General features: G+C 38.5%; 1 protein-coding gene across 1 annotated transcript in view; it reads left to right on the forward strand.

Annotated features, from left to right (window-relative positions):
• LOC509911 (monocarboxylate transporter 1) overlaps positions 1 to 23,854 on the forward strand; it is a 34,669-nt gene extending 10,815 nt beyond the window's left edge. Inside the window, exons 2-5 of the mRNA XM_015464111.3 lie at positions 12,280 to 12,540; positions 13,746 to 13,889; positions 18,291 to 19,157; positions 21,430 to 23,854. Coding sequence (XP_015319597.1) covers positions 12,324 to 12,540; positions 13,746 to 13,889; positions 18,291 to 19,157; positions 21,430 to 21,677 — 1,476 coding nt within the window. The 5' untranslated portion in view covers positions 12,280 to 12,323 and the 3' untranslated portion in view covers positions 21,678 to 23,854. The remainder of the gene's footprint in view (positions 1 to 12,279; positions 12,541 to 13,745; positions 13,890 to 18,290; positions 19,158 to 21,429) is intronic.
• Positions 23,855 to 25,049: the final 1,195 nt, after the last annotated feature.

Consider the following 25,049-nt stretch of genomic DNA (forward strand, 5'->3'; position numbering starts at 1 on the left):
GAATACAAATGATGGTAAAAATAATAGCAAATCAATGAAATAAGAGGAAAGTACAATAAAATATTGATAAACTGAAAATGTTCTTTTTTATGGGTATACTGCAGTTGGAGGAAAAACCTGTTCAGGACAGGTTCTTGTGAGAATGTTCTTTGAAGATAACTGATAAAATAGATAAATTCCTGAGATTAAAGTGGGAAAAGAAAACACAAGAATCAGTGATAAAGAGGATATAGCTATATCCATAAAGAGATTAAAATATAAAAATTCTATGCCAGTAATTTGAAAACTTTGACAAAATGGAAGAAGCCATAGAAAAAATCCTAAAAAGATAGACTCAAAATGCAGCTGAAGGTATGAATAGACCTATAATTGTTGAGAAAATTGAAGATAAGATTTGAAATCTCCCCCCAAAAAATAAAGTGCCCAAATAGTATTACCAGTAAATTCTACCAAACTTAAAAGGAGTAGATCATTCCAATCTTATAAAATCTCTCTCTGAGAGGAGGAAAAAATAAAACATCTCCTAACTTACTTTATGACTCTAATATAAAAGTGATATTTAAGTCAGAAAAGGACAATATGAGAAGGGAAAATTATATTTCCAAATACTTTATGGACACATTTTTTAAAAATCCAAACAAAGTAACAATTTAACTTAGAAACATACTTTAAAAAATGATGTATATTGTGACCAAGTGGGATATATTCTAGGGATGCAAGGGGTGGCTTAACATGTAAAAATAAAAATCTATAAATGTTACTCACTATTTGTACAGATAAAAGAAGAAATGCCTTGTGAAGGTATTATGGGAGAAAAATACCTGAATTCAGTGGTCACTGGATTTAAAGTAAGTTCTTAATGAGCTAGGAATGAAACTTCCCAAATCTGATAATGTATTTGGCAAACTTTGGAGTAAATACTTTTCTTGATGATGAGACACTATATACATAATTTTATTTAATAATAAAATTAAGGTTATTTAAGCACAAGCATTGCCATACTATGACAATCTGAAAATTGAGACAGCTACTAAATGACTAATGAGCTGGTAGCACATACAACGTGGAGCTGCTGGCACAAGAATGATGCACATGCCAGGCAAGAGGTAGTGGGATGGTGTGAGATTTATCATGCTACTCAGAATAGCATGCAATTTAAAGCTTATTAAGTTGTTTATTTCTGGAATTTTCTATGTAATATTTTCAGACTGCAGTTTGACAATGAGTAAAACTGCAGAAAGCAAAACTTCAGATAAAGGGGGACTTCTTAGTAGCTCATTCACGTCCGATTCTTTGGGACCCTTTGGACTGTAGCCCACCAGGCTCCTCTGTCCATGGGATTTTTCAGGCAAGAGTACTGGAATGAGTTGCCATTTCCTCCTCCAGGGGATCTTCTTGACCCAGGGATTGAAACTGCATCTCCTGTGTCTCCTGCATTGCAGGTGGACCCTACCCATTGAGCCATACCGGAGTGGGTTTACTATATACAAAAATCAACTGTAGTGGAATTGCTTCTGGAATGGTAAAGTAAGGTCTTCTGAAACTTTCCTCTTTCATAAAAGCAATAAGAACATTGGCCAAAAAAAAAACACACCCCAAAAAACTCTCACTTTTCAAAACTCAAAATTAACCCAAGGCTTGCAGTAATCCAAAGAGAATATAATCAAGAAACAACTGAACCTCATCAGTGTAGTAATCACTGTGGGGACAGAATTGTTTGGAACTCACAAAAAAGCCCCAATCTTAGAGAATTATTATTAGCCAACATGTCTGACAGTCATGGAAACTCTAACTCACAGGACTTGCCTTTGACCTGATCAGAGCTTGCCCAGTGCAAACAGTTTTTTCCCCAGGACATTCGTTGAAAACAATCAGGGGCAATTACTTAATATCTCAGATGCCTGAATTGGAAAAACAACTGGGGCAACAAAAAGCTGACCAAGCACTTCAAAACAAAAGCTGGGGAGTGAGATGTTCACAGTGGGCTTTGAAAAGCTCTGCCATAGTCCCAGGATACTAGAAGGTCATGCTCATGGGCACTCTGGGCCCATGCTTAGGAAAGACCTGAGAAGGCCTGAATCTCCCTCTTCTGACTGACCTTGAAGCTCTATACAAGCAGGAATTGAAGGCTAAGGCAGAACTGTAAGCTGCCTGCTGGATAATTGAAAGCATGCCCCAACATGCACATAAAACCCTTTGGTGAAGCCTGGGAGATATACTGACTGATTCAAGGCATTTTAAGAAAATTTTTGTCCAACCGTTGGCTGATGACTGAGCTAAGCAAGATTTCAAGAGTAACATATGACAAAAAATACAAACTTCACACAATTTATTTAGGAAATTCATTAAACAAAGGGCAATAGTAGTAGTGTCAACATGAATAACAAACAGCAATAACAACTAGCCATGGGGAGGAAGTGAATCTGAAATCAGATCGCCACAGTTGCCACATTGTATTATTTTAAATGTCCAGTTTGCAACAATAACAAAAACAAAAGCAAAAGGTGAGATACTCAAAGAAATAGAAAAGTAGGATCTGTAGACAGAAAAGTCATTAAATAGAAACTATCCCCAAGGAATAGACATTTGGACTTACTAGACAAGGGCTTTAAATTAGCTATTACAAAGTTTTTTAAAGAATTAAAACCATGTCTAAAGAACTAAAAGAAATGATTTGGAACAACATCTCATCAAATACACAGTAGTTATTTAAAAACAAAAAAGTCAAATAGAAATTCTGGAGGTGAAAAGTAGAGTAACTGAGTGAAAAAATTTGTAAGAGGGACTCAACAGCAGACTTCAGCTGGCAGAAGAATCAGTAAACCTGAACATCGGTCAATTATCAAATCTAAGAGGAAAAAAATAAATGAAAAACGAATAGAACCTCAGAGACAAAGACAAAGAATCTTGAAAGCAACAAGAGAGAAGCAACTCATTACAAACTAAGCCTCAATAAGATTCAGTTCAGTTCAGTCGCTCAGTCATGTCTGACTCTTTGCGACCCCATGAACTGCAGCATGCGAGGGCTCCCTATTCATCACCAACTCCAGAGCTTACCCACATTCATGTCCACTGAGTCAGTGATGCCATCCAACCATCTCATCCTCTGTCGTCCCCTTCTCCTCCTGCCCTCAATCTTTGCCAGCATCAGAGTCTTTTCAAATGAGTCAAGTCTTTGCATGAGGTGGGCAAAATATTGGGGTTTCAGCTTCAACATCACTCCTTCAAATGAACACTCAGGACTGATCTCCTTTAGGATGGACTGGTTGGATCTCCTTGCAGTCCAAGGGACTCTCAAGATCTTCTCCAACACCACAGCTCAAAAGCATCAATTCTTCGGTGCTCAGCTTTCTTTATAGTCCAACTCTCACATCCGTACATGACCACTGGAAAAACCATAGCCTTGACTAGACAGACCTTTGCTGGTAAAGTAATATCTCTGCTTTTTAATATGCTGTCTAGGTTGGTAATAACTTTCCTTCCAAGGAGTAAGCGTCTTTTGACTTCATGGCTTCAATTACCATCTGCAGTGATTTTGGAGCCCCCAAAAATAATGTCAGCCATGGTTTCCATTGTTTCCCCATCTATTTGCCATGAAGTGATAGGACTGGATGCCAAGATCTTAGTTTTCTGAATGTTGAGCTTTAAGCCAACTTTTCCACTCTCCTCTTTCACTTTCTGCCTTAAAGGTGGTATCATCTGTATATCTGAGGTTATTGATATTTCTCCTGGCAATCTTGATTCCAGCTTGTGCTTCATCCAGCCCGGCATTTTGCATGATGTACTCTGCATATAAGTTAATAAGCAGGGTGACAATATACAGCCTTGACGTACTCCTTTTCTTATTTGGAACCAGTCTGTTGTTCCATGTCTAGTTCTGACTATTGCTTCTTGACTTGCATACAGATTTCTCAAGAAGCAGGTCAGGTGGTCTGGTATTCCTATCTCTTTCAGAATTTCCCACAGTTTATTGTGATCCACACAGTCTAAGGCTTTGGCATAGTAAATAAAGCAGACCTAGATGTTTTTCTGGAACTCTCTTTCTTTCTCAATGATCCAGCAGATGTTGGCAATTTGATCTCTGGTTCCTCTGCCTTTTCTAAATCCAGCTTGAACATCAGGAAGTTTATGGTTCACGTTTTTCTGAAGCTGACTTGGAGAATTTTAAGCAGTGCTTTGCTAGCATGTGAGATGAGTGCAATTCTATGGTAGTTTGAGCATTCTGTGGCATTGCCTTTCTTTGGGATTGGAATGAAAACTGACCTTTTCCAGTCCTGTGGCCACTGCTGAGTTTTCCAAATTTGCTGGCATATTAAGTGCAGCACTTTCACAGCATCATCTTTCAGGATTTGAAATAGCTCAACTGGAATTCCATCACCTCCACTAGCTTTGTTTGTAGTGATGCTTCCTAAGGCCCACTTGACTTCACATTCCAGGATGTCTGGCTCTAGGTGAGTGATCACATCGTGATTATCTGGGTCGTGAAGATCTTTTTTGTACAGTTCTTCTGTGTATTCTTGCCACCTCTTCTTAATATCTTCTGCTTCTGTTAGGTCCATACCATTTCTGTCCTTTATTGAGCCCATCTTTGCATGAAATTTTCCCTTGGTATCTCTAATTTTCTTGAAGAGATCTCTAATCTTTCCCATTTTGTTGTTTTCCTCTATTTCTTTGCATTGATCACTGAGGAAGGCTTTCTTATCTCTCCTTGCTATTCTTTGGAACTCTGCATTCAGATGCTTATATCTTTCCTCTTTTCCTTTGCTTTTGATTTCTCTTCTTTTCACAGCTATTTGTAACGCTTCCTAAGACAGCCATTTTGCTTTTTGGCATTTCTTTTTCTTGGGGATGGTCTTGATCACTGCCTCCTGTACAATGTCATGAACTTCCATCCATAGTTCATCGGGCACTCTGTCTATCAGATCTAGTCCCTTAAATCTATTTCTCATTTCCGCTGTATAGTCATAAGGGATTTGATTTAGGTCATACCTGAATGGTCTAGTGGTTTTCCCCACTTTCTTCAAGTCTGAATTTGGCAATAAGGAGCTCGTGATCTGTGCCACAGTCAGCTCCCAGTCTTGGTTTTGCTGACTGTATAGAGCTTCTCCATCTTTGGCTGCAAAGAATATAATCAATCTGATTTCGGCATTGGCCATCTGGTGATGTCCATGTGTAGACTCTTCTCTTGTGTTGTTGGAAGAGGGTATTTTCTATGACCAGTGCATTCTCTTGGCAAAACTCTACTAGCCTTTGCTGTGCTTCATTCTGTACTCCAAGGCCAAATTTGCCTGTTACTCCAGGTGTTTCTTGATTTCCTACTTTTGCATTCCAGTCCACTATAATGAAAAGGACATCTTTTTTGGGTGTTAGTTCTAAAAGGTCTTATAGGTCTTCATAGAACCAGTCAACTTCAGCTTCTTCAGTGTTACTGGTTGGGCCATAGACTTGGATTACCATAATAGTGAATGGTTTTCCTTGGAGATGAACAGAGATCATTCTGTCATTTTTGAGATTGCATCCAAGTACTGCATTTTGGATTCTTTTGTTGACCATGATGGCCACTCCATTTCTTCTAAGGGATTCCTGCCCACAGTAGTAGATATAATGGTCATCTTAGTTAACTTCACCCATTCCAGTCCATTTTAGTTCGCTGATTCCTAGAATATCAATGTTCACTCTTGCCATCTCCTGTTTGACCACTTCCAATATGCCTTGATTCATGGACCTAATATTCCAGGTTCCTATCTTTACAGCATCGGACCTTGCTTCTATCACCAGTCACATCCACAACTGGATGTTGTTTTTGCTTTGGCTCCATCCCTTCATTCTTTCTGGAGTTACTTCTCCACTGATCTCCGGTAGCATATTGGGCACCTACTGACCTGGGGAGTTCCCCTTTCAGTATCCTATCATTTTGCCTTTTCATACTGTTCATGGGGTTCTCAAGTCAAGAATACTGAAGTGGTTTGCCATTCCCTTCTCCAGTGGACCACATTCTGTCAGACCTCTCCACCATGACCCGTCCATCTTGGGTGGCCCCACACGGCATGGTTTTGTTTCATTTAGACAAGGCTGTGGTCTGTGTAATCAGATTGACTAGTTGTCTGTGATTGTGGTTTCAGTCTGTCTGGCCTCTGATGCCCTCTCTTAGTACCTATCGTCTTACTTGGGTTTCTCTTGCCTTGGACGTGGGTATCTCTTCACAGCTGCTCCAGCAAAGCACAGCCGCTGCTCTTTACCTTGCACATGGGGTAGCTCCTCTCGGCCACCGCCCCTGACCTTGGATGTGGGGGGTATCTCCTCTCAATAAGATAACAGGTAATTTTTCTTTAGTGGCCATAGAAGCAAGAAGACAATGGGAGAAAATATTCAAAGTGCTGAAAGAAAAAGACTTGTCAACCAAAAATTCTATATCCAACAAAGCTATCTTCCAAAATGAAGGGGAGATTAGGACATTCCCAGATAAAAAGTGAGAGAATTTCTTGCCAGCAAGCTTGCTCTACAAGAAATACCACAGAGTGTCCTTCAGAATGAATTGAAAGGACACTACCCAATAACTTGCGTCCACATGGAAAAAAGATAACTCCACCAGTAACGGCAACTTCATTGGTTAATATACAGTAAGACAGTAAAATGTATTTTTTCTTTGTAAACTCATTTTTTTTTTGTCTTCAACCCAATTTTAAAACAATAATTATACAACTTTTGATAGGCTTATATAAAGAGGTCATTTGTAAGACAATAGTGCGAAAGGGGATAGTGTACAGGAGCAAAATTTTTGTGCATTATTACAATTAAATTGGTATTAAACCAGACTAGATTGTTTTAAGATGTTAATTGTAATTCATAGGACAACCACTAAGAAAATAACCAAAAGCATAATAAAAGAAACAACAAGGTAATTAAAGAGGCACACTAAAAATATATACCTAACATAAAAGAAGGTAGTGATGGAGGGCTAGAAAAACAAAAAAGACATGACAGAGAAAACAAATAGTAAAACAGCAGACTCAAGTCCTACCTTATCATTTTTCTTCTTCTTCCCTTTGCTCAGTCGTGTCTGACTCTTTGCAACTCCATGGACAGTAGCCTACCAGGCTCCGCCATCCATGGGATTTTCCAGGCAAGAGTACTGGAGTGGGCTGCCATTTCCTTCTCCAGGGGATCTTCCCAACCCAGGAATCAAACCCCGGTCTCCTGCATTGCAGACAGATGCTTTACCGTCTGAGCCACTATGTAAATAGATTAAACACTCCAATCAAAGACCAGTGATTGGAAGATTGGATCAAACCTTATGCTATCTACAAGAGACACATTATAGATTCAAAGGCAGACTGACTCAGAGTATACAGATGCAGGGGGAAACAGTAACCAAAGAGACCTAGACATAAATAAGTACATGTTATGATGGTAAAAGGTTAATCCACTATGAAGATATAACAATTATAAACATGTTGTTGTTGTTAGTCACTCAGTGGTGTCTGACTCTTTGTGACCCCATGGACTATGGCCTGGCAGGTTCCTCTGTCCATGGGATTCTCCAGGCAAGAATACTGGAGTGGGTTGCCATTTCCTTCTCCAAATTATAAACATATATTCACCTAACCACAGAGCCCTAAAATTCATAAAGCAAAAACTGACAGAATTAAAGAGAGAAATAGACAACTCAGTAACAATAGTTGAAGATTTCAACAGAACTTCAATAAAATAAGCTTCCCTGGTGGCTCAGAGGGTAAAGCGTCTGCCTGCAATGCAGAAGACCTGGGTTTGATCCCTGGGTCAGGAAGATCCCTTGGAGAAGGAAATGGCAACCCACTCCAGTACTCTTGCCTGGAAAATCCCATGGACAGAGGAGCCTGGTAGACTACAGTTCATGAGTTTGCAAAGAGTTGGACATGACTGAGCTACTTCACTTTTTCAATAAAATAACTAGGCAGAAAATCAACTAAGAAATAGAAGACTTGAACAACCAAGTACATACTGAGTATAAACTAAATAAATCTAACAAACATCCATAGAATATTTTATCTAACAACAGCAGAAAACACATTCTTCTCAAGTAACATACAGAACATTTTCCAGGATAGACCATCCTTAGGCCATAAAACATGTCTCAGTACATTTGAAAGGACTGAGTATGTTCTCTGATTATAGTGAAATAAAATCAGGAATGAATAGCAAAAGAAAATTTGTGAAATGAACAAATATGTGAAAATTGTCAACACATTCCTAAATAACCAGTGGTGGTTCACAGGATGAATTGTAAAAAAAAAAAAAATTAGGAAACACACTGAGATGAATGAAAACAAATGCAAAATATCAAAGGTTCTGGAATACAGCTAAAACAGTGCTTAGCAGGAAATCAATAGCTATATACATCTATATTTAAAAACAGAGAAAATCTCAATAACGGAAACTTTTACCGTAAGAAATGTGGGGAGAAAAGGGCAAATTAAATGTAAGCAAATGGGGAAAGAAATAATAAAGGTTAGAACAGAAATAAACTAGAAAGTACAAAAAGTCAATAAAACCAAGTTTGATTGTTTGATAAAAATCAATAAAATTGACAAACTTTTAGCCAGACTAACCAAGAAGAGAAAAGACTCAAATTACTGAAGTCAGAAATGCAAGATACAGTAGGTATAGTAAAGAATTAACCTTATGAAAAACAAGGAATATGATCTCTAGCCCTCTGAAAAGTCCTGTCTGATAAGAGTGTCTTTGCTAGGCCTTTTAGCCATATTGTCTTTTTTCCAATCTCCAAAAGAGCTGGAGACTAACACTCAGCAGTCATGTGGGCAGTGTGTGATCAAGTCCCATTAAATTCTAGACACTAAAAGCTTAGGTGAGCTTCCCTGGTTGGTGATACTCTGTATTGTCACACATTGTGACTGGGAGAAGGTGATGCTTCCATGACTTCATGGAAAGAGGATGATCAAAACCTCCCCACTTGAACCTCTCCCAAACCCTACCCTGTGCATTTCTTCCGGTGGCTAATTTCAACCTGTGTCCTTTCCCCTGTATCATGGGTATAATAGCTTTCAGTAAATTCTGTGAGTCCTGTAGAATTGCCAAACCTGACTGTGAAACTACCTCCCACCACACACCCGCACCTCCAATGCCTAAACTTGCAGATGGTGTTAGAAGTGAGGTCGATTTTGTGAGGCCTGTTCCCTCTAATCGTACTCTTGAAACTCTTCATGGCATTGTTGCTGTTTAGCCTGTAAGTCATGTCTGCCTCTCGCAACCTCATGGACTGTAGCCTGCCAGGCTCCTCTGCCCATGGATTTCCCAGACAAGAATGCTGAAGTGCGTTGCCATTCCTTTCTTCAGGAGATCTTCCTGACCCAAGATCTTCCTGACCCAAGATCTTCCTGACCCAAGATCTTCCTAACCCATGTCTCCTGTATTAGCAGGTGGATTCTTTACCACTGAGCAACTCTTCATATATCACTACTAATCTTACAGAAATAAAAAGGGGATTATAAAGGGATACTATGAACAATTGCAGACCAACAAATTAGATAACCTAAATGAAATAAATACATTTATAGAAAGACAAACTGTTAAAGGACTCAAGTTAGATATAGACAATCTGTATATACCTATAGAAAGTAAAAAGATTGACATAATCATCACACACACCAAAAAAAAACTACCCACAAAGAAAACCTGAAGCCTAGATGGCTTCACTGGTGAATTCTATGAAACATTTAAAGAACAAACACAACTCTTACAAATTGTTCCAAAGAACAGAACACCTCCCAACTTGTTTTTTGAAGCCAGAATTACCCTGAAACCAAAATCAGACATCACAAGAGGAGAAAACTACACATCCCTTGTAAACGTGGACACACAAATCTTCAACAAAATATGAGCAAACAGAATCCAACAACATTTAAAATGGGTTATATATCATGACGAACTGGGACTTATCTCAGGAGTACAGGAATTCGTAAGTGGGTCAAAATTTAAAAGAGTCAGTCAAACCACACTGTATTAATAGAATAAAGGTCCCAAACCACAAGGTCATCTTAATAGATGCATAACAAAGCATTTGCCACAGACCAATGTCCTTCTGATGCTGAAGCTCCAATACTTTGGCCACCTGATACAAACAGCTGACTCATTGGAAAAAACCCTGATGCTGGGAAAGATTGAAGGCAGGAGGAGAAGGGGACGACAGAGGATGAGGTGGTTGGATGGCGTCACCCACTTGATGGACATGAGTTTGAGCAAGCTCTGGGAGTTGGTGATGAACAGGGAGGCCTGGGGTGCTACAGTCCATTGGGTTGCAGAGTTGGACATGACTGAGCGACTGAACTGAACTGAACTGAACATCCTTCTTGATAAAAATACTCAACAACCAGGAATAGAAGGAAACTTCCCAAACTTAATAAAGTTAAAGTTAGTCACACAGTCGTGTCTGACTCTTTGCGATCCCATGGACTATAGCCCACCAGGCTCCTCCGTCCATGGAATTCTCCAGGCAAGAGTACCGGAGTGGGTTGCCATTTCCTTCTCCAGGGGATCTTCCTGACCCAGGGATCAAACCTGGGTCTCCTGCATTGCACGTGGATTCTTTACCATCTGAGCTAAAGGGCATCTACAAAAACCCACAGCTAACAGCACACTTAATGGTAAAATACTGAAAGCTTTCTTTCTAAGGTCAGAAATAAGATGAGGATGTTTGCTTTCACCACATGTACTTGAGGTTTTAGCCAAGGAATTAGGCAATGAAAGAGATGTAAAATTATCACAGATTACGTGCTTTTGTAAATAAAAAATCCTGAGAAATCCACAGATACTTAGGTAAGCCTATTAGAACTAATAAATGAGTTTGGCGAATTTGCAGGCTGCAAAATTAACATCAAAAAATCAGTTTCTAGACATTAGCAATGAAAAATCCAAAAGTGATATTCAGAAAACAATTTGATTTACAATATCATAAAAAAATAATATTTAGCAATAAAATTGCTAATGGGTACAGGGTTTCTTTCAAGGGTGATAAAAATGCTTGATATTAGTGATGATAGTTGATAGTTCTGTGAATATACTGAAAACCACTGAAATATAAAGTTTAAAGTTTTATATGTGAATTATATCTCAGTAAAGCTATTATTTAAACAAATAAGTTGTGTCTTTATACACCAGCAACTAATAGAAAATTATTTTTTATAACTACTATCTATAAGAGTAATAAAAAGTCTAACAAAAGTTAGCAAACTCTGGGAGTTTTATAATTTTATAAAGGTTTTAGAAACTTCTATAAAAGTTTTATTTTAAAAACTTAGTCTTTTAGCTTCTCAGGCAGAACTCTTTCTGAGTTTTTTTTTTTAATCACTACAGCATCACTTTCTAAATTATATTTGAAGTGTTTAGTTAGAATGTGAGCTATTTAAAAGTTAATTTCTATGGAGAGGAAGGTAGAATTTGTATTAAAAAGGAATAGTGAAATGTGATATTGTTATTGTTAACCATTTTATATCATTTATATCATATTGTCATTGTACAGTATCAATATTGTACTAGATCTCTCCAGGTAATGTTAGGGTGGCCAGAAATGTGTATGATAACATATCATTGTTGTTAATTTTGACATAAAATAGAATCCGGTTTAAGTAAATCCAAGGAGAACTTAATTTCTCTAGACTGGTAAATCTGCTCTTAACTTCTCCCACCTGCTGGTAATTCATAATCATATTAAATTTCTTTTTCTAGCTATGTTTTTCACTAATGCTGGGGCTTAAGAAAAAGTGAAATCTTTGGTTTAAAACTACTAGTCTCTGATATCAGGATTCATTTTGCAGATTTAAACTGTATTGGCTAGCTATCATTTAGGAATCTTTCTAGTCACATATGGAGACTTCCCTGGTGGTTCAGACGACGGTAAAGCGTCTGTCTACAATGCAGGAGACCTGGGTTTGATTGGAAAAGGCAACCCACTCCAGTACTCTTGCCTAGAAAATCCCATGGACGGAGGAGCCTGGTGTCCATGGGGTCGCAAAGAGTCGGACACGACTGAGCAACTTCACTTTCCCTTTCTAGTCACATAATAGTAAAACAACAAAAAACTTAAGTCTAAGCGTCTGGATGAAAAACAAACTTTACTGAGATAACTTTCCAGCCCATTAAATGAGAATCTAATGTTTGACCTTTTATTTAGAAAATTTAGGCTATATGCCTTTATTTATTTATTTCAGAAATGTAAGGGATTTTCTGGAAGTGCTTTGGTATTGATCTGCTTGTTCTGTACTGTTTTTATTTCATACCCTTTAGATATCTGGATTTGAACTGGATTTTAGAATTCATCTTTACTTACAATGCCACCATCAAATGGAGGTCCAGCTGGATATACCCCACCAGATGGAGGCTGGGGGTGGGCAGTGGTAGTTGGAGCTTTCATTTCCATTGGCTTCGCTTGTGCATTTGGCAAATCTATTAGTGTATTTTACAAAGAAATTGGAGAAATATTTAAAGCCAGCACCAGCGAAGTGTCATGGTTATCTTCCATCGTGTTTGCTGTCATGTATGCTGGAGGTAAGTACCCATGAAGGCTTGCTCTTTTAACTTTCAGTGGGTAGACAGAAGTTCTGTATTAAGTACTTTTTGCTCTTGATATCTTTATCAGTAAAAATAATTGAAATGTTAGTTATTGGAGTTATGGGATTAGAATCATGTTTTTCACTCTAACAATGAAACATAGCAATTGTGTGCTCTGTTGGTTCACTTATAATAGAAAACAGTGTCATTATAAAGGATAGCTTTCTTTAAAAATATGTTTTGTATTGGCTGCTGGGTATAGACAGGTAATTGATATTTGTACTTTAATCATATATCCTGTAAGCTTGCTAAACTCTTACTTCCAGTAGTTTATTGGTAGATTTCTTTTTCAAAAATTTTAGATAGACAAACAAATCTTCTACAAATACTGATACTTTGGTTTCTTCCTTTTCTTACACCTTTTTTCCTCCTGTCTTACTGCACTGACTTGGACCTCCAGTATAATGTTGAAGAAAAGTGGTGATGGTAGGCATTCTTATTTTGTAGGCCTGTTTTGGTTTTTGTTATTTTCTATGAGAAACAATATTTTAGGTAGTTTGTAGTAAATATGCCCTTAAGTCAGAAGTATGATCAGACTGGCTCATATATCTCATCAGTCGTGTATGTTTAAATTCCATCTAAAATTTTAAAACAAGGACTTCCCTGGTGGTCCAGTGGCTAAGACTTCATGCTCCCAGGGCAGGGGGCCCAGGTTCAACCCTGGTCAGGGAACTAGATCCCACATGCCACAACTTAAAGAGTTCATATGCTGCAACTAAGACCCAGAGCAACTGAATACATAAATTAAAATATCTTTTAAAAAATTTAAAATAAGCAAACTTGCTACATATCTGTGGATAATATCCTAGATATATGAAGAATCCTATAAGCACTTATAATCAGAGTACTTGCAGCCTCTTCTGCCTTAAAAGAGTTAGCTTATGGTCTTTCATACTTCAGTTAAAACCCATCTAACATGTCCTAGGTATATAGAAGATGTATAATCAATACTATATTTTTTTTCCCTAAGACAAACCTGTGACTCTGAAATAAAGATAGAAGGCAATATTCTTTAGCACTATCTTCTATCTGTTTATTTTCTGGGATGGCATGCTGTCATGTCAATAATGGTATGAGCAGGTGTGGATGGGAGGGCTGGGCTTCTCCTCTATATTGTTACTAACCTGTCTGTTCTCTCATAGGTCCTATCAGCAGTGTCCTGGTGAATAAATATGGCAGTCGCCCCGTCATGATTCTTGGTGGCTGCTTGTCAGGCTGTGGCTTGATTGCAGCTTCCTTCTGTAGCACTGTGATGCAACTTTACCTTTGTATCGGAGTTATTGTAGGTGAGTTGTACTAATGCCTTTTCAGGCAATAATTTCTTTGTGGACTATTTATAGCATCCATTTGCCAATTCTTTTGAAAAATGAAAATTCTTTGTTAGAAAATTACTAGGTCACTATGTTTTAGAGCTGTTGATACATTAATTTAATAGTATTAGAAAAGCAGTCTTTAAAGAAAGTTCACATTAAGTGTAAAAGTAATCACACTTAATGAGTGATTATTTTTTATTGAATGAATACAGTGAAAGAGAATTCTTTTTCTTTCTTTTTTTTTTTTTATAAAGAAGATAGCAGTGATAGGTAAAAAGTTGTTGAAAGGGAGGTCATTAACCATTCCACTCGTTTCCCCTTCTGCCTAAGAAGACACTGGCTCAAATTGGAGAAAGAGAGAATGTCAGATACATAGAAGGAGTTTTCTGATAGAAAAGCCAGATACATTTCAAAGGATAAAGGGCACACATGGGAAAACTCCATTTCTAATAGCTAAATTTAAAAAACAGAACTGCTGAATATAAATACTGTCAACACCCAAAGCTCTACAGTTCAGAGAAAACTACCATTAATATTTTGATAACATGGTGGGTGAGGGATAAACTGGGAGATTGGGATTGACATATGCACACTTCTATGTGTAAAGAAGATAAATTTATAATAATCTGCTGTATAGAACAGGGAACTCTACTCAATACTCTGTAATGGCATATATGGGAAAGAATCTTAAAAAAAAAACAGGAGTAGATGTGCGTACATGTATAACGATTCACTTTGCTGATTCACTTTTCCGTACACCTGGAACTAACACAACATTGTAAATCAACTATACTCCAATAAGATTTATTTAAAAAACATTTTGTCCAGTATCGTGCATCGAACCTGGACTTAAAAAAAAAAAGAAAAAGAAAAAAAAAAAAAACATTTTTATGCCATATCCACTGATTTTTCTACAGTTTTCTATATTCTTTCTAAAAACAAAACAAAAATTTTTGTTTTAAAAATTCTTCTATACACATAGAACTTTTAGAACAAAAAGGGATGAGATTAAGTGAAGTAAGTCAAAGACAAATGTTGTGATATCACTTATATGTGGAATCTAATTTTTCAAAATTATACAAATGAACTTATTTACAGAAACAGACTTATAGATATTGGAAAAAACTTATGGTGACCAAAGGGGAAATGTTGAGGGGTAGGGGATAAATCAGGAGCTTGGGATGAACATGCACACACTACTGTATTTAAGAAAGATAATGAACAAGGACAATAACACAAGGAATTCTACTCAGTACTCTGTGCTAACCTGTAAGAGAAAAAAAATCTTAAAAAGAATGAATATATGTATATGTAAAACTGAATCACTGTGCTGTACATCTGAAACTAACAAAATTGTTATACTCCAATAAAGTTAAAATTTTTTTAAAGGGATATTGTTGTTCAGTTACTAAGTCATGTCCAACTCTTTGTGACCCCATGGACTGCAGCTCACCAGGCTTCCCTATCCTTCACTATCTACCAGAGTTTGTGCAAACTCTTGTCCGTTAAGTCAGTGATGCCGTCTAACCATCTCATCTTCTGTTACCCCTTTCTCTTCCTGTCCTCAGTCTTTCCCAGCATCAGGGTCTTTTCCAATGAGCTGGCTCTTTGCATCAGGTGGCCAAAGTATTGGAGCATCAGTTTAAGCATAAGTCCTTCCAATGAATATTCAGGATTGATTTCCTTTAGGATTGACTGGTTTGATATCCTTGGCATCCAGTTCTTTGGCACTCAGCTTTCTTTATGGTCCAGTTCTCACATCCATACATGACTACTGGGAAATCCATAGCTTTGACTATACAGACCTTTGTCAGCAAAGTGATGTTTCTGCTTTTTGATATGCTGTCTAGGTTTGTCATAGCTTTCCTTCCAAGAAGCAAGTATCTTTTAATTTCATGGCTGCAGTCACCATTCCAAAGTCATTTTGGAGCCCAAGAAAATAAAATCTGTCACAGTTTCCACTTTTCCCCCTTGTATTTGCTGCAAAGTGATGGAGCCAGATGCCATGATCTTAGTCTTTTGAATGTTGGGTTATAAGCCAGCTTTTTCACTCTGGCTGAGGTGAAAGATGAGGTGAAAGACCCTAATCTAGAGGCTCTAAAGTTTCTCTTTCCTTTCTGCCATTAGAGTGGCATCCTCTGCATATCTGAGATTGTGATAATTCTCCCAGCAATCTTGATTCAATCTTTTGAGTCATCCAGCCCAGGATTTCGTATGATGTACTCTGCATATAAGTTAAATAAGCAGGGTGACAATATATAGCCTTGACATACTCCTTTCCCAATTTTGAACCAGTCTGTTGTTCCATGTCAGTTCTATTGTTGCATCTTGACCTGCATACAGGTTTCTCAGGAGGCAGGTAAGGTGGGCTCATATTCCCATCTCTTTAAGAATTTTCCAATTTGTTGTGATCTACACAGTCAAAGACTTTACTATAGTCAATGAAGCAGAAATAGATGTTTTACTGGAATTCCCTTGCTTTCTCTATTATCCAATAAATATTGGCAATTTGATCTCTGGTTCCTCTGCCTTTTCTAAACCCAGCTTGTACATATGGAAGTTCTCAGTTCATGTACTGCTGAAGCCTAACTTGAAGGATTTTGAGTATTATTTTGCTAGCATGTGAAATGAGCACAATTATACAGTAATTTAAACATTCTTTGGCATTTCCCTTCTTTGGGATTGGAATGAAAACTGACCAGATTATGTGAAATGTTTGTAACCAGTTTTTTTTACTTAGTAATACATCATGTACATATTAATAGTTTCCCCATCTCAGTAAATATACTTTAGCAGCTATTATTTTTTCACTGGATAGATGTACTATAATTTATTTCACTTTAATTGAAGGACATTTAGATTGTTTGTATTTTCACTCTTAATAAACAGTGTTTGTATGAGAGTGCCTCTGTATGCATCTTTGAAAAGGATAATTTTCTTTGGATAAATTTGGAGAAGTGCAATTGCTGGGGGAAGAAAAGGTTTTGGATACGATTGGTCAAGTACTCTTTTAGAAAGGTTTTAATAATTTACAGCCCCACCTGCAGGACCTGAGATAATACTAATAATAGGCAATTATCTTTTTAAATCTATACTTTTACTGCATTAAATTCTTAAATATTTAAATATTTTAATTCATCTGGAATATCTGAATAACACAAAGAAGGAATAGAACTTTATTTGTTCCCATGTGGTTATTCAACCTGTTCATTATTTCATGTCATTAATTTACTCAGCAACTATTCATTGAGTCCCTAACTATATGCCAGGCACTGGTTCAAGCTCTGTGGGGAGACCAACATGACAAGCAAAATTCCTGATCTTTAGTGGAGGGAATCAGACAATAAACAGGCCAACAAATAAGTGAATAAATAAGAAAAATTCAGGTAGTAATAAGGGCTTTGCAAAGACTTAAAACAGAATTTGATAGAGAAGGATCGAATGTTCCCTAAAGGGAAGGAGATTGTGATTTTGAGTTGAGATCTGAATGATAGCCAGGAGAAGGCTCTGTGGAAACCTAGAGTAATAGTTCCACTTTGCACAAAAAGAACAGACTGAAGTGAGGGCAGGGAGGTAGGTGTGAGCCAAGTCATAGGACTTCTTAATCCAGAGTGAAAAGTTATGGACAGGCAGTCATTAGAGAGATGGAAACGGGCAAGCACCCTAACCTGGTTTACCTTGTAGAAAAGCAAGTTTGGAAGACCACTTAAAAGGTTATCAGTATAGTTACTGTCCCAACCCCATTAGCTGAAAAATCCATTTTTTCCCTATTAATTTAAATGTATCTTTTGGTTCTATTTCTGGACTTTCTTCCCACTTTTAGAAATCAGTTTTTCAATTTTGAGTAAGTGTTCTATTCTATTACTGTAGCTGTACAATATGTTTATTTATTTGTGAGGGTAGGCCCACCAATTATTTATCCTTTTCCAATACTTCTAATACATTTGTAATTATGAAATTGGACAAAGACTCTCTATTGTTCTTTTTGTTGCTAAAGTGAAAAGAATTGTTTTTAATAATATACATTTTTTAGGGACTTCCCTGGTGATGCAGCGGTTAAGATTCCACACTTCCACTGTTGGGGGCATGGGTTCAATCCCTGTTCAGGGCACTAAGATCCTGCAAACCACATGGCATGCCACACACACACACACACACACACTCACACGTGTATGTGTGTGTATAAATCTAGTATTTGCTGCATAAAGAGATTTTATGTCTGTATTTATTTGATAATAGTCCACTTCATGACCCACTAGTTATAATAGCCTCTCATGATTTTGACCTCTTTCCATGTCAATTCTTTCCCTAGTTAATCATTTCCAAATATGTTTCTGATAGTATGTGACTCTTTTTTTCCTCTCCTCTCCCCAGGTCTTGGGCTTGCCTTCAACTTAAATCCAGCTTTGACCATCATTGGCAAGTATTTCTACAAGAAGCGGCCGTTAGCAAGTGGACTAGCCATGGCAGGCAGCCCTGTGTTCCTCTCTGCCATGGCCCCCCTCAACCAGGCTCTTTTTGCTACCTTTGGCTGGAGAGGAAGCTTCCTAATTCTGGGGGGCCTCCTACTAAACTGCTGTGTGGCTGGAGCCCTGATGAGACCAATAGGGCCCAAGCCAACCACTACAGAGAAAGAGAAGTCTAAAGAATTCCTTCAGGAAGCTGGAAAATGTGATACAAACAAGGGGGCAGGTAATCCAAAGACAGGAGTTAATGGCGGAAACTCCCCAAAGGAGAAACAATCACTTTTTCAAAGAGTTAACAAACTTTTGGACCTGTCCCTGTTGAAGCACAGAGGCTTCCTGCTGTACCTCTCTGGGAATATGATCGTGTCTTTTGGGGTGGCTACGCCTTTAGTCTTTATTAGCAATTACGCCAAGAGTCAACGTTACTCTAATGAGAAGGCTGCCTTCCTTCTTTCCATTCTGGCTTTTGTTGACATGGTAGCCAGACCTTGTATGGGATTTGTAGCCAACACAAAGTGGGTAAGACCACGGATTCAGTACTTTTTGGCTGCTTCTATTACCATGAACGGAGTATGTCATATGCTAGTACCTTTATCTTCCAGCTACATAGGGTTCTGTGTCTACTCGGGAGTCCTTGGATTTGCTTTTGGGTGGTTTGGTGCCGTACTGTTTGAAACGCTGATGGACCTTGTGGGACCCCAGAGATTCTCCAGTGCTGTGGGATTGGTGACCATTGTGGAGTGCTGTCCTGTCCTCCTGGGACCACCAGTTTTAGGTACAGTATGTCTCCCAGTTTCTATGGTTCTATTAACATAAAACAGGCAGAGAAGATTGGGAAGGTGATGGAAACAAAAGTCAGTGTGCTGCTTGATAGTCCTCATTTCTGTACCCTCAGGGCTGACACAGTGCTTGGCACAGCATAATTGCTCAAATACTTATAGAACTGAATTAAAGTGAAGCATCAAGCTGAAAGAGGAATAAAAAGCTATTATAGCTATTATAAATTTTATTTCTAATAATTTTCCTGATTTAAAAAAATCCTAACATTTATTGTAGAAAAATGTATAACTACCTTTAAAATACTGTTGGTGATTTCTTTTTAATTGTGGAATTTGTTTCAAAAGTAATATTTAAAATAATAACAGTAGGTAGCAGATGCGGGCTCACAGTATACCAGGGACTGTCCTAATCATTTCTATATTCTGTCATATATTGCAAGACTATGATGTCAGACTATTATTGTTCCCACTTTAAAGAAATAGAGGCTTTTGAAAGTGAAATAACTTGCCCAGGATCACATAGCTAAGAAGTGACCATAAAACCTGAGGTATTATTCTCTCAGTCAGTGCTAAGCAGTTTACATTTTTAAATTATCGGTAATACAACATACAACAATAATTTGGACTTCTGGATGTGATGCATGTTTTTGAGATTATGCACTATAAAGTTAAGAAGGACACATAATGAAAGACCCACTGCTGACCTGTCAAAACTTTTCCACCTTCTCTCCTCCATAAGCTCTTACAGAAACACAAATGAACTTTTTTGGCCAACCCAGTATATCCAAGGAGGTTTCAAATCCTGTTCTTTTTTGCTTCTTAAATCTCTTTCTAACCCGTTCATTTTTTCCTCCATCACTACTACTGCTCTTATCCTGGTCTCTGATCTTCTATCAGTAGCCTTCTAACTTTACCCATATCCACTCTAGCTGTTCTCCAGTCTCTTAGGACACTCCAGTTGCTTCCCGCGTTCTTAGGGTGAAGATGAAATTCCCTACTATGGCTCCCGGTTCCTGCATGGCCTGGCCCACCTTCTCCAGACTCATTTCCTACCACCCAGTTTGCTCTCTGTGGTCCCCTCTCACACCTGGTGTTTCCCCATACCACCTGCCTTGGCACTGGCTGTTCTCTGCCCGGATCCTTTTCCCATCTCCTTTCTCTTAGATTAACTCTTATCCTCCTGTAAGTCTTGGTTAAGTTTACACTTTAAAAAAGCCTTCCTGACCCTCCTTGCTAGCCCCAAACCCCTATTATCTGCCTTCAAACACACCTGTAGCACTGGTCACAGTCTGTGTGGTTATTGGATTAACATTTCTCTTCTCCACTGAACTGTTATCGCCTTTGCTGTCTCTCCACTCAGGGCTTAGCAGACCCAGGGCTGTATATATAGAAACTAAGTATTGCTGAGTGAGTGATGCCCTGCATTGGAAAACCATATGGAATCATATTTGAATTGGTTATGATAGTCTTTATATGTGTCAAGTTTTCCAAAGTTTATTTCTTAATACTAGTTTGATGAGTTGCTAATAAATTTTACTATAACGAGGATTAAATAAGTTTCTTTAATATCAGACCTCATAAAAACTTGAATAGAAAAGACTATGATATGTCATTTCCAAATTTACTTGACTGTGCAAATGTTAGGGAGGTAGCCTGAAGCAAAGAAGTTATGGGTGCACGCCTCAGAGTCAGACTCCCTGGGTTTAAAGCCAACTTGTTTCACTTAAAGCTTTGTGACCGTGGATGACTTCCTTAAAGTTTCTGTACTTCAGTTTTTATGTTATACAGTGGGAATGATGATAGAATCTTCCTGTTTTGAGGTTAGAATGGTGGAAAGTATGGCTGTTAGTTAATGTTTTAGCAGAGGGTGAGCGTTCCCAGGAATGCTCTTTGGGAAATGCTGATGTCAGAAAGAGTGCATTGGCCTGGGAGACTGGAATTAGCTCTGTGGCCTTGGTCAAGACTCCTAAACCTCTTTTGAGCAAATTTTTCCATTGGATATTGAGAGAATTGATTCTAAGTGATCTCCAGGACTTTCTCCATTCAAATTTGCCAAGATTTAATTATTTTCAAGTTGCTAAAGATAACAGAATGTGCAGGGACACCCCAAAATCAGTGTTACATCATAAACAAAAGATCATACAATTTTGAGCAGTTTCTTTTTAGACTAATTTGCCATTTATAGGCTCTTTGAAAGGATCCTTAACCTTTATTTGGGAAAGGGTATAATTGTTTACCCACATAACTTTTTTTTTTGGACATCCTTAGGTCGTCTCAATGACATATATGGAGACTATAAATACACATATTGGGCATGTGGCATAATCCTTATTGTCTCTGGCATCTATCTCTTCATCGGCCTGGGCATCAATTACCGACTTGAGGCTGAAGAACAAAAGGCAGAAGAGAAACAGAAAAAGGAAAGTAAAGAGATGCAACCAAAGGAAGTTATTCAAGCTACTCAGTCTCCAGAACTGAAAGGCACAGCAGAAGGACCAAAAGAGGAGGAACTCTGAGGCTGAAATCAGGGAGGAACAGAAGCTTTGGCCCAAAGATGTATGAAGAATACTACTGAATCATGTTCTGCTCTTGGTGCTTACCGTGGACAGTGGACACTTGTGTGGAAGTCAGACCAGCTGTTCACTGATGAACTTTTATTCCTTCCTTTACACCCACTTACAGTCACACTTTTTAGGGGCAAGGGACATTTGCAAAAGGTGACAGAAGGAAATAGCTTTTATTTGAAGTCATATTTATTAAGGTATGTTTATATACTGTTCACACTCCTTTTATAAAGTATAATGAATTTTGACAAAGTTCTTTTGTCAAATAACTACCATTCCAATGTAGAACATTTCGAACAGCCCAGATAATTCCCTTCTGCTCCTTTGCAGTCAATCCTCTCCTTAACTAAAGCACCTGGTACCTGCTTCCCCTATGCCTGAATGCTCAGTAGTGTCGACTCTCTCCTGTGTCCATGGGATTCTCTGGAGTGGGTTGCCATGCCCTCCTCCAGGGGATCTGCCCCACCCAATTCTTATCTCTTGCATCTCCTGCATTGACAGGCAGATTCTTTACCACTGTGCCACCTGGGAAGTCTGTATGGAATGACATAGTATGTAACTGTGGCATGATAGCATATATTTGATCTTTATCCTCAGGTCCTGGTATACAGCTCCTAGAACCCTTGGAACCTTGGAAGTGATAAGAGTATCTTTTCCATGCTAATTAAGTGACTGGTGGCTGGAGACACGCTTCCTAACTTCACGATGGGGGCTAGTCTCTAGAAAGGCCAAGGCATGATTAGAAGGTTGGCTCTTTCAGCCCCTTCCCCTGACCTCTGGGGAGGGGAGACGGACTGAAAACTGAGTTCAATTATTAATGTCCAATAAAATAATTGATCACACCTATGTAATGAAACCCCCTAAACTACAGAGAGCTTCCTGGCTGGTGAGTACCCTAAGGTACTGGGAGAGTAGTGTGCCCAGCTAAGGTATGGAAGCTCCCTGCCACTCCTCCCCTCCATATTTTGCCCTATGAATCTCTTCCATCTGGCTGTTCTGAAATGTATACTTTATAATAAATCACTGCATGTAAACAAAGTGTTTCCCTGAGTTCAGTGATCCATTCTAGCAAATTATCAACCTTGACAAATGAGTCATGGGAACTCCCAATTTATAGCTGATTGGTCACAAGTACGGGTGGCAACCTGGGACTTGAGAATGGAATCTGAAGTGAAGGCAGTCTCGTGAGACTAAGCCTTTAAATCTGTGGAATCTGATGCTAACTCTGGGTACTTTATGTCAGAATTGAATTGAACTGTAGGACACCCACTTGGTGTCTGGAGAATTGGCAAAGGGGTTGTTGGTGTGAAAATCACCCACACATTTAGTGTCAGAAGTGTTTGAGTAAAAACAGTTGGGAGCAGCCTTCTGTGTCTGACTTCACAATGGCATAATGTTTTATGATCCATCCTGTTGTTGCATTTTTCAGTAATTCTTTGCTTTTTATTAATGAGGAGTATTTGTTGTTATTTTGTTGTTTGGTGGCTAAGTCATGTCTGACTCTTTTGTGACACCATGGACTGTAGCCCTTCGGGCTCCTATGTCCATGAGATTTCTCAGGCAAGAATACTGGAGTGGGTTGCCATTTCCTCCTGCAGAGGCTCTTTCTGACCCAGGGATTGAACCCAAGTCTCCTGCACTGGCAGGCAGATTCTCTACCATGGAGCCACCCAGGAGGCCCATTTCTTTGTGCAGATGTACCATACTCTGTATATCCATTCACCAGTTGGACATTTGAGCTGTTTCTACTTTTTAGCTGTTACAAGTTAAGATGCTGTAAATATTCACATAGGGGTCTAGCAGACATATGCTCTCATTTCTCTTGGGTAGATGCCCAGCATTGGAATTGCTAAGTCATGGCAAATGCATGGTTAACTTTGTAAGAAATTATCACACTATTTTCTCAGTGGCTATACCATTTGCTAATCTCACTAATGATGTATGAAAATTCTAGCTATTCTGCATTCTTGTCAGCACTTGACATTGCTGATCTTTTTAACTTTCCCTTTCTAGCTGGAATGTACTGGGGAACATTTCCTTGAACATGAATGATCTTGACCATTTTTCATGTGTTGCCCTCCATATACTTTTAGAGATTTTTTTTTTTTTTTTGGTCGTACTGTGTGGCATGTGGGATCTTAGGTCCCCAACCAGGGGATGAACCCCTGTACCTTGCTGTGGAAGTGCGGTGCAGAGTCCTAAGCACTGGACTGACAGGGAATTCCAGAGGTTTATTTTTTTAAGCTTGACATTTAACAGTCAAAAATATTTAGGTTCCTTGAGTTTTTATCTTTCAAATTCTTTAGATGACTTTGCTTGGCATATCTGACAGTGAAATGAATAATGTATTTGAACATCCTTCAATGTGTAGAGTATATTTAAGTAGATGGTTATGAGGTCTCATAGCATGGAAAGATCCTTCTGTTATAAGCATGATACAATGTTAAGTGAAAAACACAGAACACAAACTAGATAAGCATATATCATATACTCTTGGGGGGAAAAAGGAAAGGGGAAAAATAAAATTCCGACCATACTTGTGTTGGAATGGTGACTTTTACCCTATATCCGTTTTCCTTAATGGGAATGTGATTGTTATCTTTTCATTAGTGACAGGAAAAATAGATTTGAAATAGAAGAGTTGTGACAAAAGGAAATTATCTCCTAAGGAAATAAAGCTAGTGATTATTATAAGCCATTGTCTGTTTATCATTAAGAGCTGAATTCTGGTGAAAGGGAGGTGAGTGTGACATGGAAGTCACGAGCACAGAGGACTTCCCAGGTGGTCCAGTGGCTAAGACTGCGTTCCCAACGCAGGGGGCCTGGGTTCAATCCCTTGCCAGGAACTAGATCATACCTGCCACCACTAAGGGTTTGTATGCTTGGCCTGAAGCTCTCACGTGCTGTTACTAAAGATCCTACATGCTGGTCTCTCGTGCCACAACTAAGACCTGCCGCAGCCAAATAAATAAAAATATTAAAACCAAAAACATTATAAAGAGCACAGAGCACAAATAGCCTCAAGGCATGGTTCTCCTGGTCCTGGACAAAGCTGTGGGGTATAGAGTCCACAGGCCACCTGTGCCAACCATCACTGCCTCCTTCCTGGAGACAGCATTCCTGTGATTCCCCCTCCAGTCACCATTCAGCTGCAAATGACCATTTAACTCAGGAAGCCAGAGCTGTCAGTGCTCACCCACATCACAGCATTATTGAACATTAACTTACTGAGATCAGCATCAGAGAAAAATATGGTGATATCATAAAAAGACAGGATGGTATGGGCCAAAGGAGGAAGTCTACCTTTCCACACATCCACTCAAC

Source organism: Bos taurus, chromosome 3, assembly GCF_002263795.3.
Source record: "Bos taurus isolate L1 Dominette 01449 registration number 42190680 breed Hereford chromosome 3, ARS-UCD2.0, whole genome shotgun sequence".
NCBI classification, from domain to species: Eukaryota; Metazoa; Chordata; class Mammalia; order Artiodactyla; family Bovidae; genus Bos; species Bos taurus.